At 37.6% G+C, this 16,070-nt stretch overlaps 1 protein-coding gene across 1 annotated transcript in view; it reads left to right on the top strand.

The window, feature by feature from the left end:
• The window catches only part of PDS5A (PDS5, regulator of cohesion maintenance, homolog A (S. cerevisiae)), a gene marked incomplete at its 3' end in the record, with an annotated part of 37,403 nt that extends 21,796 nt beyond the window's left edge, over positions 1 to 15,607 (top strand). Inside the window, exons 15-27 of the mRNA XM_010157704.1 lie at positions 755 to 870; positions 1,587 to 1,692; positions 3,130 to 3,290; positions 5,973 to 6,096; positions 7,275 to 7,433; positions 7,681 to 7,749; positions 8,426 to 8,562; positions 9,217 to 9,340; positions 9,671 to 9,875; positions 10,377 to 10,491; positions 13,536 to 13,668; positions 14,295 to 14,414; positions 15,545 to 15,607. Of these exons, the coding sequence (XP_010156006.1) occupies positions 755 to 870; positions 1,587 to 1,692; positions 3,130 to 3,290; positions 5,973 to 6,096; positions 7,275 to 7,433; positions 7,681 to 7,749; positions 8,426 to 8,562; positions 9,217 to 9,340; positions 9,671 to 9,875; positions 10,377 to 10,491; positions 13,536 to 13,668; positions 14,295 to 14,414; positions 15,545 to 15,607 (1,632 nt within the window). The remainder of the gene's footprint in view (positions 1 to 754; positions 871 to 1,586; positions 1,693 to 3,129; positions 3,291 to 5,972; positions 6,097 to 7,274; positions 7,434 to 7,680; positions 7,750 to 8,425; positions 8,563 to 9,216; positions 9,341 to 9,670; positions 9,876 to 10,376; positions 10,492 to 13,535; positions 13,669 to 14,294; positions 14,415 to 15,544) is intronic.
• Positions 15,608 to 16,070: the final 463 nt, after the last annotated feature.

The following is a 16,070-nucleotide window of genomic DNA, read 5'->3' as shown; positions in this document are numbered from 1 at the left end:
GGAATGCCCTGTCCCAGTTTCAAGAAGGTTTTTTTCCACTTCCTGAAGGTACTTTAACGTAACAGTCAGAACAACTTCCTAGTTTGCAGGGTGTGCAGCATCCAACCCTTTAGGAGAAGGAAGGTTGAGAAGTCACTTCTTTGTGAGATTTTTACACTTCTGTTCAAAACAAAAATTATCTTCTTATCTACTTTCTGCTGGGTTTGAAGCTGAATATAGTGTTCTTGACGTTTGGGCCATTCAGAAGGGAAAACCGCATTTTTTTGGATCCAGAATATTCATAGGCAAGAAGTTAGGGTCTGAACATCAGTTGTAGCCAGGTTAGTGTATTGCTTCTACACATCTGCAGTAGCGTAGTTTTTAGTGCAGTTTTTTCATTGTTGCTTATGAAATCTTGCACATACAACAGGATTACCTACGGATTTATGGATTACCCTTGTCAACATAGGTGTTTCAATTCCGTCTACTGTGCACTTACCTCTCCCTTGATACTGTTTTGGATCTGGCCTGCAGTTCCTTAAGAAACTCTGAAGAACTCTCACTAGAAACTTCAAGGCACCGTGTATTTGAATAGTTTGGTCATGTCTGCTTTCAGTATAATGTGATAAAGAAAGATATCAACAGCTCCTCTTAAAACATGTTTGATTGTGTAGACAGTCTGGTTAAAAGACGTAACTTTATTTAGCTTACTCAACATCTTTAAGAAATAAGTAAAATGAGTGTAATTCTTGCTTGTATCTAACACTACTTGTAGAGAGAGATAGCCCGGAAACTTGCAAATCCTAAGCAGCCAACAAATCCTTTCCTGGAAATGGTCAAATTTCTTTTGGAAAGAATTGCCCCTGTACATATTGACTCAGAAGCCATTAGGTAAGTTTGGAAGATCGCACTAACTTATGAATATTTATAAAGATGATTTAAATGACAAAAAATGTTTGCGGGATTTGAACTAGTCTGTTCCAGTAGTAAATATGCTTTTTAAAAGAATATTTTATGTAGATGTCTTAATTTCCAGCAGCCTAGAGAATGCAACTGGATCCTTTTTTTGATTTCTTCTTCGCAGTGCTGTCTGCAAATAATTAAAAAAAAGTTTAGTAGTTGTTCCCAGAGAAACTGCTATTTGTGGGGCTTAGGGTGAAAATGATGATCATAATTTTCACATAGTTAACTGCAACACAGTCTTGCATAGAGCAGTTGAATTAATTAGCTTTTGTGGGATTGTGTAAGAGAATGTTTGGATTTCTTTTGAGACTTGTCTGGCAACCTAATTACATTCTGAAACTCATGCAACTGTGTGTTGATCTGAATGCTGCCAGCATGGTGGGGGTTTCCCCCCCACCCCCCAAAGATTTAATTTTGCAGAAAGCTAAGTCAGAAGGAAAAGAAATAATGAAATAGCTTGATTAAAAGTACCAAACGACCAAATAAAAACTAAAAACAAAACCCAAATACCACAGCACCTTCCCCCAATGGATTATTGCCTTCTCTTTATTTATTGTTAAAGCCAAATAATCTCGCTGATATATCCAGCCTTTAACATTGTACTTTGTCACATTCATTTGCTGGTTTTGTATCTCTTACTTCAGTGCACTAGTGAAACTAATGAATAAATCCATAGAAGGGACAGCTGATGATGAAGAGGAGGGTGTAAGTCCTGATACTGCTATTCGTGCAGGACTTGAACTTCTCAAGGTAATCTACATAAATGCAGCTACAGTTGTAATGGGAGGGACAAAAGTGGTATGACTAAGGAATTAATGTTAGCATGGTTTTAATAGTTATTATCTGGATAATTACTTTTTTAATGTATGAAAGTGTTTGGTTATTAATACTCACTTGAGAAAAGAATAATGAAAGTATTTTTTTTAAGTAATATGTTTTAAAAAGGGTGCTGAGAGTTGAAATACACACATTAAAGTAGAAAACTGTGTTTGCCTAGGACAGTCATAGAAAAGAAGGTGCAGAGGTAAAGTGAGACGAAGAGAAATGAGGAGATTAAGAGGGGCAGTTTCTTTGAGGCCTGTATGACACTGGAAGGAAAGCAAGCAATAAATTCAAGAGCCAGGTTACGTAGAGGAAAAAAAAAGGGGGTGGGGGAACTTGTGTTCTCAGTGGTGATGAGAAATGGCTGGGGGAGAAAGAAGGATATGAAATATCTGGAAAACATCTGTGATGGATTTGGCAGTTCACTAATGAGACTTCATTTTCCATAAGTTAGAAAGGGCAGTGTAAAGTAGAGCAGGAACTGTAGGGAAGGTTACATAATTAAAGTGAGACTTTTCAGGAGTGTGAATGCATGAGGTGGAGTTTATGGAGGCACGTCACACCGAATCTGGTAACGGCAGCCACAGTAGAAATACTTGTACAGAAGTATGCAAGGTAGTAATGCCTGTCTCCTCATGTAGCTCAGAAATGAAATCTGCCAGGGTTGAAGATTTTGTTGCTGTGACGTGGATATCTTTGAGAATGTTGTTACACCCATTAATACGCAAGTAGGCAACTCTGATCAAAGAAACCAAGATAAGATCAATCCAAAGAAAACATAAAATATCTGCAACTTTTCATTGTTCTCCCTACCTTACGTTATCTGAACCTTACTAAATATAGTTTTGCTTTGGAATAACCTGCCTTGAATCTCTGCACGCTTAGTTTCTTACTTGAGGTTTCTCCTATTTAACAGAATGTGTTATATTTCATTAGCTATAGATTAAAAGGACACTAACCTGTTTTGTTTGTAGGTATCTTAACAGTCTTGATTGCTGTGCAGGGGCTATAGATTCTGGAGAAATATAAAATTTCAATTCAGTTAATGCAAGTTGGAAAAAAGCGTTCTTAAATAGATTGGAATATAAACAAATACTCTTGAATAAGTGTTACTGAGTATGTTTTCATATTCAAATAATGTAGCATCTTATAAAACATTTTGAGAAGGGGAGGACATGAAGAACAAATCACAGATGAGTGTATTTGAAAATGCCTATATCATTGTCTCCAAAATGTAGTTACTGGATGTAATAATCTTGTATGAGCATGTGATAGCTATTTATATTGATGGTAATGCTCATTAACAGCTATACTGTTGTTTTTCTAATGATCCATTTATACCTTCCTTTTAATGTGTATCTACAGGTTCTGTCCTTTACACATCCTACCTCGTTCCACTCTGCAGAGACCTATGAGTCTCTGCTGCAGTGCCTCAGGATGGAAGATGATAAGGTAGCTGAGGCAGCCATACAGATTTTCAGAAACACGGGTCACAAAATAGAAACAGACCTGCCACAAATAAGATCGTGAGTGTATTTCTTTACATGCTGCTTTTCATACCTGGAATTCTGCCTGCCTCTTGATAGTTTATTCAATATATTGCCCCTAAAATTACTTAGACTCTTGTGAATAGGTACAACTTCTCTTCCATCATTTTGTATTCCTTCACTGCTTTTCTGTCTCTTCATTTTTAGATTCAGCATTCGCTCAATTTTTGTGTATTAGATGTTAGGTACTTCTCAAAAAATCCTCTTGTAAGAGACACATTAAAACCAGCGTGTAGTGTGTTTCCCGGGTTACAAAATAAGCAACAGCAAAAATATGGCAGAAGATGTAATTCCTTGGCATCGTTTCTACTCATATCTGTCCTTCATGCAATTTTTCTATCTTTGTACAGAATGAAAATACAATCTCTGATGGTTAACAGCTCTGTTTGTTATGAAACAAGTTGGGAAACAAGATCCAAAAGCAGGCATGAATTTCTAACAAAGAATAATTGGCTGTCTGTAATTCATCATTATGCAATTCATGCTTTAACTGCTGATGAAGGCTGCATAATCTACTAGGTCTACAAACTATTTAGAACCTTGTGGGGTAACATCTCGAACCTTTAAATTAGCCTGTTAGTAACTAACTAATCCAGATTATAAAGCACAGGTTTCAATTTCTCATGTATTGAAATAACATCTTGGGTATTGCCATGCTAAAATACATACCAGTGAGTGTACACCTTAAATTCTCAGTGAATTGAAGATGTAACCTCAGTGGTTCGTACGGATTTGAATCGGATTTTGTGCAAAAGAAGAATGTTCCAAGTTCACACGTGAGATGCCTTTTAAGACAGTTGTAGGGGCGAAGAGAAGGAAAACCCAGCAATCCCCGTTGTCAGTTTAGTTCCCAGTATAGTTCTAATTGTTTGTAGTTCCCTTCTGGCATTTAGTCAAGGCTCTGCATTCCTGGCATATACCATCTTTTGTCAAAGGACCTGCTATTGCTGACATCTCTTTTGGCTTCATGCCCTAGATGGGTATTGCTGAAGTATAGGCTGGACAGGCTTAAGTAACTTAAAATATAACTGTCAAAATGAAGGTCTAGCCCTTGGCATGGTTTGCAGACAAGTCAGGTTAACGTTCTGAAAGCCAAAACCAGGTCAATGTTCACACTGATTCAAAGAAAAAGAAGTCTGAGGACAAGTAGAAGGTCCAGATTTCAGGTACTCAGAAATTATTGTTGTAAACAAAAGATTGGATATAATCAGCAAGACAGCTTGTTTCAAGTGACCTGTTGGGTGTGTTTTTTTCAAGTACGTGTGTGAACGGGCTGCCTGCTGTCCCTTGAAGTAGTGTTCACCAGCAGCAGCCCGAGTTCTTCCTTGTATGGGATGTGAATAGGTTTGTGCACCAGTTCGTGATCAAGGATTGCCCCATGACTCTAGAGGTGTGTGGAAGCACTGGCCGTGCTCACAGAGCCTATGGACCACGTGTAAACTTGTAGGTGTGAACATGTAAACGTGTCGGGTTTAAACTTTTTCAGCTTTATGTCAGTTGGGGTGTGATGAGGTATGGTTTGTAACTGATGCACCAACGCTTGGCAGAGGCCCTTTGATGTGTGTGTACTTGCGCTGTGAAAGCTATAGGTTAGGCATTGAAGCTTATTTTAACTGTAGGTTTTACTGAATTCTTTGCTATCTTGTTCTTATTTGATTCAACCTGTGAGTATTAGCAGGTTTGAGAAGAGATGTTCTCCCACGTCAGGATATCGTTAACATTTTTCTGGGGGTCCTCTGTTTGGTTTGGGGTTTTATGCGGTTTATGAGCAAAATGTTTGAGACTTCATTCTTTTCACCCTGCAATCGCTTCTTGCACCTCTTCTTGCCGATTATGTAGAATGTGTCAGTGAAGGCTGGGTGCTAAATAATCCATTTACTGCATGCTGTATTGTTACTGAGCTTTTCAGGGAAGCAGGATATTTTTTTTAGGTGTTTGTGTGTCAGGTGCTGTGTAGGCAATTTTGTTTTCTCGTGCCAGTTGCTGGGTGAGTTGAGTGGTAAACCTCAGGAGTGAGTGTCCCAGAGGATGGCCTCTCAGGGGAGACAGGCCTGCCTTCCAGCACTCTCCCAGAAGTGGCACCAAACAGCCTGAGCAACCTCGACCTGGTCTCTGGAGCAGCTTCTGCCCTGCTCTTTCCTTCAGTGGCCTCAGATCAGCAGATGGATTTCAGGGGACTCAAATGCAAAAGCTCTGAACAAAGTAGTTGTGTACTTGAGGATGTATTGTGATTAAAGGCCAAAGTTAACGTAGTAAAGGCCTATAAGCACACATAAGCTTAGTGGTTATTTCATAATTCTTCAGCTCTGTCACTTCCAAGCTTGGATAACAAGTCCAGGAGTTTTCCCTAGCTGGACCTGTCAGATTCCCCCCACCTTGTATTTGGCTTCCTAAACAACTTTATTTTGATTATTATTTTCTTTCATGTCTGATTTTTCCCTGTGGGCTTTTTTCTGCTGGGTACAGTCAAATGTTCAACAAGTATTACTAAATACAATTCCATCTTGGTTTTCAGTTTATGATTATGATCTTTTCCTGAACAGACTTCAAAGGAATGCTTGATTTATAAGACCGTGAGGATAGATTTGTACAGGTGAAGCACTTTATTTTTTTTTGGAGATTGCATATTGCATTTTGAAGTATTTTGTTTAATGTTCACAGAACACTAATTCCGATTTTGCATCAGAAAGCAAAAAGAGGCACTCCTCATCAGGCAAAACAAGCTGTTCACTGTATACATGCCATATTTTCAAATAAAGAAGTGCAACTTGCACAGATCTTTGAGGTATGTCCTGCTTTTTTGTTCCTAAGGTTTGTTTCTGTTCTTCTTAATTGATACTAGTAATTACCATTAATCTAGCTGTTTATTAACAGATAAGTTTATGAGGTCAGGAAGCCTACAGGTGCATGGTAGTTAAGTCATTAATTGTACAATAGCAAATTATTAATATTTGTTTTGTACAGTCACGATTTTGTAGTGTTCTGATGTCTGGTAGATAAGGGACTCCCCTTCTGTCTACACGAGAAAAGTTAGGAGGGGATTAAATACGCTGGAATGATCCACACTAAATCCCATGAGGACATATTTAGCCAACACTGAATGAGAGAGAACATCCTCTACTTTCAAACTGTATTAAATTACCATGCTTTAAGGTTTTTGCACGTACAGCACTTTCTCACCAAGGAAGTTAGCACAGACTAACTACTTAACTGTAAGCTCAGACATCAGCTTACTGCTCGCTTACTGCTTGCTTAGACAGCTGTAAAGCAAAAAGTCACCTTATACAGAGCAGAGAGGTTACTACTTTTCACTTTAATCTCTTAAATAATAACATTATTAATCTGCACTTTTAAAATATCTTAGGTTCTTAATCTTGGCTGTCTTTGGACCTATGCATAATTCAGAAGTGTGAAAAGCTTTGAATTAAGCATACAGTTTGATCTCTGCTTGGACTTCTATCACAGTGCACATTCCCTCGCCGGTAGCAGAATACGATGTGAGGGTGCTGGGTGATACAGCAGCACGGAATTATCCGGGTGCCTGTTAGCTATGAGGGAAATACTGATCACTTGATAGAAGTGTCCCTGGTGGTTTCCAAGGGTTTTTTAGCTGCCATTACCTGCTATTATTTTCTGCATTTGCAGTTCTGATTTGGGTTTTCACGACTCCTGAATAGAATTCAGTCAGAGTTTTTCCCATATCTCCCAGGTCTGAATGTGTTTCACTATTAAAACAGAAAGAGAATGTAAAATTCATTTTGCCCATATCTAATGGGAAAATTTTGGATACTCTGTTAATAAGGAAATCAGATTCTTTCTCCATTGTGATTTGCTAACTTTATTAATTCTTCTGGAAAAGCCATGAAACTCGATCAGCAATCCAGCAGTAAAATAAATAATTTTTAGGCATGCTAGCATTCTCTAGTTGAATTTTGATTTTTTTTTTTTTTTTTTCTTCCTCAGCCTCTTAGTAGAAGTTTGAATGCTGATGTACCAGAACAACTTATAACTCCATTAGTCTCACTGGGTCATATTTCTATGTTGGCTCCAGACCAGTTTGCATCTCCAATGAAGTCTGTTGTTGCAAATTTCATTGTGAAGGATCTCCTGATGAATGATAGGGTAAGATTTTCTTTTTTTGGTAAGTCCTTTACTCTTCTGCTTGCTGGTTACTAAGTCTGTGGGGAATAGAGCTTTTTTTTTTTTTTTTTGGCTGTGTTAAATGGGTTAATAAAGGAACAATACAGTAATACTGCATTATAAAGGTCTTTGTGAGAAAGAAAGCTTAGTCCATGACTTTTTTCCATTTTTACCGCTACATTTTCTGTATGGGTTGAACCAGTTCTTAAACTTACACGAATGTCTGTAGTCAACAGGTGAGAAAAATGGAAAATTGTGGTCTCCAGATGAAGAAGTTTCTCCAGAAGTACTAGCAAAGGTGAATGATCTGCTGTCAGTAATAATGTGTATATTTCAGATAAAAAATTCAATTTTTTCCAAGTTGTATAATGAGGAGTATTACAATAAACCCCCTTGAGAACTTTCGTATTAGCTTCTTTGGAATATGCAGTGTTCTGGAGGTTTTGTACGATTATACACACTGTTACAGAACTGGTAGAAGCTGTGCGTTCTGGTGTCTTCAGTTAGTGATAATTAATTATGCTGAATGTTAAGGAAAGTAAGAGATTCAAAAGTTTTAATTTTCCTTACAGTAAAGGCAATTTGACTTTATTGACTGTAAACGGATTTGAAATAAGTTGAGACCTTGATGGACTTTATTCATTCATCTTTATAGGCTATTTACTGTGACTCTAATTATGGCCATTTCTAGAAATGTTTATTTAGTTGCTCTTATTTTTAATCATGTAGCAAGTATCCTGCATCGTCTAGATGCACTTGTGAGAAGACACTGAACCATAGTTGAAATGTCCTGATGTCACAAAGGCTGCTACTTCCTTCTTCACTCTGTAAATATTTACTGCTTCATTCTGTTCCATTAAAAATGTGTCGCCTCGAATAAATAGGAGTCTGTGGAAATTTCATTTTGACTGCAGTAGGTTTTACTGCCTTAGCAACTTTAGGAAGTTCATTGTTTGTTTGTTTGTGTTTGATAGGTGCAAGCCATTAAGCTGTTGGTACGCTGGCTGTTGGGTATGAAAAACAACCAGTCGAAATCTGCAAATTCCACACTCCGGTTATTATCAGCAATGCTTGTCAGTGAAGGAGACTTGACAGAACAGAAGCGAATCAGGTCAGTTTTTGTTCTTTTCAGGCCTCCATCAATAGTGTCGTAGAATCTCAAAGAACATGAATTCTTTTGCAGCTTTTTTAGAATTCTGAGATGTTGGCTACTACGATGGTAGAAAACAGATCTGATTGGAGTTTTATTTTAGGAATGGAATGTATAAAAATATGCTTGATACTCCCTTTTGTAATTTACTAGTATCTAACTTAGAGCCTAGAAGATACCTTGATAGTAAAATTACCTACAGGAGTATCTCTGAAAACAACCGAGTGATAAGATTTAACATACTTAGGAGTTGGGTGATCTTGGTGGACCGTCTTTGTTCCAACAATGAGGTAACTTTGCAGCTCATCTTCACTCTGACGGTGAAGGAAGGAAAGAGAAAATCTGTGGCAAAAGTGTTGCTTTGATTTAGACATCGATATGAAAAAAAGAAACTTGACTCTTCCTATTTCACTGTTTTACTGAAATTAATTTTTTTGTGGGGAAAGCATAGCCCCTTACTTTTACAAATTTGATCGGGTTAATTTAGCTTGAACTGAATCGACAGAACTGTAATTGCTCATTGATCTTGTAAAATGAAGAAATCGTGACACGCAAATAATTTGAGGGTAGTTGTGGAGAGTTGTTTTGTTTATTTTTCCTCTCACATTTGTATAGTAAATCAGATATGTCTCGACTGCGATTAGCTGCTGGTAGTGCAATAATGAAGCTTGCACAGGAACCCTGTTACCACGAAATAATTACCCCAGAACAGTTCCAGCTCTGTGCGCTTGTCATTAACGTAAGTAACTGCATTTGAACTGAATTTGACTCAATTAATTGAGTTCAGAGTACTTAAATCTGAGCTTTTGTTGCTGTTATATTGAGTATATTCTTTTCCTCACTGTAGCTTTCAAAACAGTTCGTGAATTTCCAGATATTTATTGTTGCACTTGTTGATATTTTTAAAATGTCCCCTCATAATTCAACCTTGCATGCTCTTCTTTTTTGTTTTCGTGGGCTTTTGTTTTGTTTTGGTGGGGTTATTTGTTTGTTTGTGGGGTTTGTTGTTGTTGTTTTTTAAAGGACCAAGATTTTTATGGTTGCGCTCTTCTGTTTTATGTTGCTATAGGATGAGTGCTACCAAGTGAGGCAGATATTTGCCCAAAAACTGCATAAGGCACTTGTGAAATTACTGCTCCCTTTGGAATATATGGCAATCTTTGCTTTGTGTGCCAAAGACCCTGTGAAAGAGAGAAGAGCACATGCCAGACAGTGCTTGCTCAAAAACATCAGTATACGAAGAGAATATATTAAGCAGAATCCTATGGCTAATGGTTAGTATTTTGGTGAAATTGTTTAGTATCTGAGTCTTGTATGCTGAACTGGAAGGAGTAATCATCAGAAGTGAAGCAAATTGCGTTTGTAAAGAAACACTGGATAAGTTTAATTAGTTTCCTCATTTATTAGACCATTCAGATCTAAATTTACTTAGTTTACATGAAGCATAAAACATAAAATACTTCTCAGTACATTGCTGAGAATGGTATGTGGAAAATATAATGCAGTTACTGTGGGTAGTTGTTTTCTCAAAGAATAAAATTCTGTTTTCTGATGTTTTAGGCTTTGTGACCTTCCTGAAGTAAGAGCGAGTAGTTTGTAGTAGTAAAACTCATTCGTTTATTTTTAATGATTCCTTAAAGTTTAAATTTGCAGGGAGAAAATGCAAGTTGAAATTTTACATTCCATATTTGAAATTTAATACTTTGGGAAAGTTTTTCTTGTGATGTATGTTTGTGTGTAATACAGAGGTTATCTATGGTTTTTTGTTCCTATAGAAAAACTGCTATCCTTGCTGCCTGAATATGTGGTACCATATATGATTCACTTACTGGCACATGATCCAGATTTCACAAAACCTCAGGATGTTGATCAGCTTCGTGATGTCAAAGAGTAAGTGTCAAGTGGTTCTGGAATTGTTATGCTGAGAATTGCTCTGTGCTTGGAAAAAACTGATTGCAAAAAGGAACTCTTGTTTTATTTTGCAAAACAGTAATCTTGGAAGTGTGTGACACTTGAAATGAGGGAAGAAGGCATCAGCAGTTGCTTAGCAGTATGTTCTGAAAGCCCCAATGGTAGCCTGTAGGTCACACCATAGTATAGCAAATTTAGCAAGCTGTCTAGGCTTCTTTTGAAGTGAAGGAATCATTTTAGATTCTTGTATTTGTGCCTAGGAATATCTGTAGAATTTCCCAACACACTTAAGAGATGGCAAGTAATGTCAGTTCAGATACTGTGGAACTTCACCAAGACTTGAAAACGTAATGCCACTGATGCTGGGTCAGTCCTGCTTCACTGGAAACGTCTCCCCCCCACACACTATGGAAACCTCCTAGAATTCATGCTAAGTTTGCTGCTGATTTACCGTTTGCACCGTACATCTGCAGTGCAGGCTTAGTGCGTCTTAATGGATGCAGCGCAGATGATTGTGCACAAGGCTGTCATACAGAAGCTTGTTCTGTACTGTTTCCAATTTGAGACTGACTTGTATGCCTCAAATAATCCTCCATACCTTAAGCGTAACTTGCATTCCTTTGTGTCCTGTAATGAATTTTAAAAAACAGTTAAATTTTAACACTCTGAAAATGGTTAAGCGTCCCGTCCTATGCTTTGGTTTTAGTGTTTTGGGGTTTGCTTGTATTTATTTTTGGTGGAACTGTGAATGATGTTGTTTTGGTATTACAAAGCAATTCATTCTTGGCACAAACAGCCCAGTTCACATCTGAAGTCTTTTTACACCTTCACCTGTGAGAGTCCAAGTCTGATCCTTTCTTTTAATGAAAAATGTGATTTGTTCTGATTTCTCAGTGACTCGACTCACACCTGGTCAGAACCTGAAGTCAGTGAAGGTTTCTTACCTAACCATGGTCTAAGTTTTGTCCCAGGACTTCCTGTTCCTGGCAGCACCTGAAAGCACTCTTCAGCTTGTACTTTATCCAAAACACATGTAACAAGTTTTGATCCGTGCTTGTTGAGTTAATACATTCCCTGAGAAGTGCTTTCTAGTGCATAGAGCCTCATTGGACACCCCTTGTATAGCTGTCCTTTGTTGTCAAATTCCCTCCCTCCTGTTTGTCACAGCCTGGCTGTACTAGCCAGAGAGGACTGCTCCAAACAAAGAAATACTCTGTATGGGAATTTTGGCAGGAATACTTCTCTGAAGAGTCTCCTGAGATAAATGCAAAACGCTTTTCTCATATAATGTAGCACAGTGTTTATTTCAAGAGTTCTGAGAGTCATCGTGTTCACTTAAAAGTGTTAACATAGATGCTTGCAAACTTGGAAAAGCAGACTGGCAGGGTGTTTTGTCATTGTCTCCCTAGTTTTACACAGCCTGAATAGAGTCATGTGAAGAAAAGCATGTTTAGGAAGTTCCATAACCATAATCTGAGATATTTATTCTTACAGAGTTTTTTGAGCTTGTCCTATAGATGTATGTTTGTTTTCTTTTTTATCTAGAGACAGTGTCTTTTTCTTCCGAATATATACTCCAAAAATAACTGAAATGGATACAGAGAATGAACTTGATGCGATTGTGTTTTTCTAGGTGCATATTTTTCTACATGAAATCCCACTGCTGTTCTGGAAAGGCCTTGTTCAGGGTTGATAGTGACTTATTTAGTTTGTTGACTTAGTGAAGAAATCAAGCTATTGAAACTGGCATGCGTTAACTGGAATTACCGGAGCAGAATTTGTCCCCAGTAGTAATCTTGGGCTGACACAGGGTTTTGGAGAAGCTGGGTCAGTGTGGTATGTTATCAGTCCTCTATTCATCCCATTTAAGTGCTTGGGAATAGTGAATAGATGGATGTGAAGGTGTCTAACACATTTATTTAATTATAGCCTTTGTAGCTCTTGGTTGCAAGTCAGAATATCGATGTCTTATTTTATTTGAACAGTGGATAACTATTTAAATGTTTAGACAGAGCACAACCCTCTTACTTAGAGTTTTTGAGAGAAATGTTCCTTCATCTCTTGCATTGCAATCTTTAATTTGTCTCGGTTAAGAAGATTGAGGCTTTTGTGGACAGGAAATTCTGATGTTCAGCCATCCTGTTTTTCTAGTTCTTTTTTATTAGCCTCTTTCTACAAGGTAATATCTCCTCCAGAGCTTCAGAATTAAATTAGCTGCTGGCAAAGCCTGCATTTCTCAGACCCACCCATATGTCTTTACCAACTTATTATTCCACTGTATTAGGGCTGTTGTTCACCCTCTTAGCCACGTGCAGCTCTGCAGCTTGATAGCAAACGGTAGTGTGGACAGACCAGTTGTGCTTTGTATCATATTTGAAAAATTCTTTAAACAAACTTCTAATCAAAATATAATGGGTTCTCCCTATAAATAAACTAGATTTAAAGAAAGAAAACTGTGAAAGCTAATTCCATAATGTCTGTCTGTAAGGATTTCTTTTCCTCCTGTGTGGAGCATTAACAAGACTCTGAGCTCTTCAGTGTTGGATCTCCTCTCCTATTTGAATTCCAGTATTACACCACGTAGCGTGGGTAACTCTGGTAGCAGTATGGTTCATTTCAGCCTGTTCTGAGTGTGGTCGTGGTACATTGTTGATAGGGACATAGACACAGCCCAAGGCACTGATTACAGAATTTCATCTAGGTGATGGTAGCACCAGAGTTCTTCCTTCTGTTCCTATTTGGAAGAGAAAAAAAATTGGTTGGTTGGGCAGTGTTTACAGATACAATAGAGAAGCACACTAATTTGGCAGATTTATTCTGTAAAGATTGTGACTCTGTGTGTTAAAGGTCTGGACTATGCTTACACCTTCAGATGATGTTATCTGTTTATAATACCGTCAAATTGATTGTGGTTTCTTAAGAAAAAGCCAGTACAGCTGACAAATTTTTAATACATTGCTATATGTGGGAGATGCAGTATAAAAACTGGAATGTAATTGCTTGTGGTTTTATGGCTTTTTAAGGTGCCTGTGGTTCATGCTTGAAGTTTTAATGACAAAGAATGAGAACAATAGCCATGCCTTCATGAAAAAGATGGCAGAAAACATTAAGCTTACCCGAGATGCTCAGTCTCCTGATGAGCCGAAGGCCAATGAAGTAAGAAATGCAATTCAGATAAGTGTTGGGTGATGGGCTGAGGGTTTCACAAGCAGTTGATGAACAGGCTTTGCAGGAAATCTGAAAGCACTAGCTCAGACATTTTTATGGTCGTTCAGAGAGTGTTAATTGCAAGCATTGCCTGTATGTTGCTAATCTCATCCTTTCAGGACCTTGCTGAACTTAGCCAGCACACAATACCTAATGAAGTTAATAACCAAAATTTGTTAAATATTCCTGTTACTGCCTGCCTGCCTTATTTTAACTCCTACTGCCTAGTTTTCTGACATAAGCATCTTCTGCTGTTAGGGGAGGAAATACTGTAGGCTGCTGTTAAACCTGTTAGTGTCTATCAGAGATGAGAAACCATTTATGGTGATTGGATTGAGCAAGAGCTTCTGTTGTACAGCATAGGCCTGTAAAGTGTTACTAGTTTTTATTAAATAGTACCATATGAAAAATGGGGACTTTTGTATGTGTTTGAAGAGGCAACAGTATGGTGAATGATGTAATTACAAAACACGTCCTTGGTGGCTATTATAACACATAGATTAAACTTTAAAGAACTATATTCTCTGTACACTGTAAAAACAGTAAGTAATTCCGAATTTTCTTTTTTCTTTCAGAAACTTTATACAGTATGTGATGTAGCACTTTGTGTAATCAACAGCAAAAGTGCTTTGTGCAATGCAGATTCACCGAAGGACCCTGTATTGCCAACCAAATTTTTTACACAACCTGAGAAGGTAAATTTATTGAATAATTTCCAAAGTAATAAGGGGAAATGCTTTGATTTTTATAACTGAGAGCTGGTTATCTCCATAATATAATATCCTGAGTGGGAAAATGCATATATTTTATCCTCAGCAATTAATTTTTTTTAACATAGGCTGTATGCTATGCTCTGTCTTATGAACATGTGCCAGAAGCATTTGTAACCAGGTGAGAGCTAATTAGAATAAATATTGATAACTTAGCATGTATTGCTAGACCATCTCATTAAAGTCTTTTACAAGTGCTACTGAATATATGAGAATATGTGCATATTGTGACTGTATATCTGAATCAGCACACAAAACAGACTAAAAAGGGAACATTTTTTATGTTACCTGTGGTATGTTTATACCTGTAAGCAGCTGTTTGGCTGTTTTGTTTGCTGTACAAGCTGGTCGTCTTACTGCCTAGTAATAGCCTTGCTGAGTACAGCTCTACTGTCAGCAATAGCACTACTGTTCTTTGAGAGGCATACTTCTAAATAGTGTAAGTGCAAGCAAAGTAATTCACTGGACCAGAGCTAATGTTTTGCATGTACTGAAGAACACATTTCTCAGTGTGTTAGAGTGTTAATTAACAACCTTTCCAGCATCCGTTTAAGCTAAATTTAGTTGGCTTATTTAACTGTGAAAAGGCAGATGCCCTGGTGACAGGGAGTTGGTGTCTGAGATAGCCACCTGCATTAAAATTTAGTGGTTTAGCCTGTGTAAACTGTACTCAGCTTGACAAAGGTAGCAACTTCCAACTTGTTTACAGAAAACAGCACCAATTTTCCTCTTTGGAGTTCCCATTAAAAAGATGCAAGTGAAAAAATAGGGAGAGTAAGTTTTGTTTCACTTCAAATGATTGATGTCATTCAAGAAGAAAACAAAAATGCTAATCCTGACTTCAGGCATGGCATACTGTCAGTCAGTACTGCTCACTACAGATCTCCTCCAAAATACTGTTTGACCTGTCTTTATTAGGTTGGTTCATTTGTCAGCAGGTTGCATGGTAGCACTTGATAGCAGCACCTGAGAACTTAGTCGTATATATGTAAAAAACCAACAGCAAGATTGAGGGATCAAACATAAACTGGTTTTTATTTCATGTTTTTATACAGGATTTCTGCAATGACAGGAATTACATTTCAGAAGAGACAAGGGTTCTTCTTTTGACAGGAAAGGTACTGTATTTTGACAAATAACAATTCTTTGAATATTACTTGTGATTTTTTTTTTTAATGTCCTGGACTGCTGTAGTTTAAAAATTCTATTAAGAGTTTGTGTACAACAGTTTGATTCTTTCATTTGATGGCATAATTAACACCTTGAACGTACTACCTGGTGAGTACACAGCGCCAGGATTGTTAGCTGTGCACTGGGGCATAGGTTCTTGATTAATTACAGTTTTTCACATAACTTCATGCCATGCTTATCTGAATAATGGAAGAACCTGTGGTTATGATGCAGATCCTGAAGTGTGACACCACTAGCATTGGAGGTCTTAAATTGTCAATCTTAGTATTTTTAATCTAGTTGTTAACGCTGGTAAATTCAACTGCAAATGTTTACACCCTTCTAAACGTTTCATTTTGTTTCACAAATAATTTGATACCTTCACAGGGGTATAAAATACCGATTCTTTCA

Source organism: Eurypyga helias, unplaced genomic scaffold (genome assembly GCF_000690775.1).
Source record: "Eurypyga helias isolate BGI_N326 unplaced genomic scaffold, ASM69077v1 scaffold37868, whole genome shotgun sequence".
NCBI classification, from domain to species: Eukaryota; Metazoa; Chordata; class Aves; order Eurypygiformes; family Eurypygidae; genus Eurypyga; species Eurypyga helias.
Note: the sequence above shows the minus strand (reverse complement) of the source record. Positions and strands in the feature narration are given on the sequence as shown.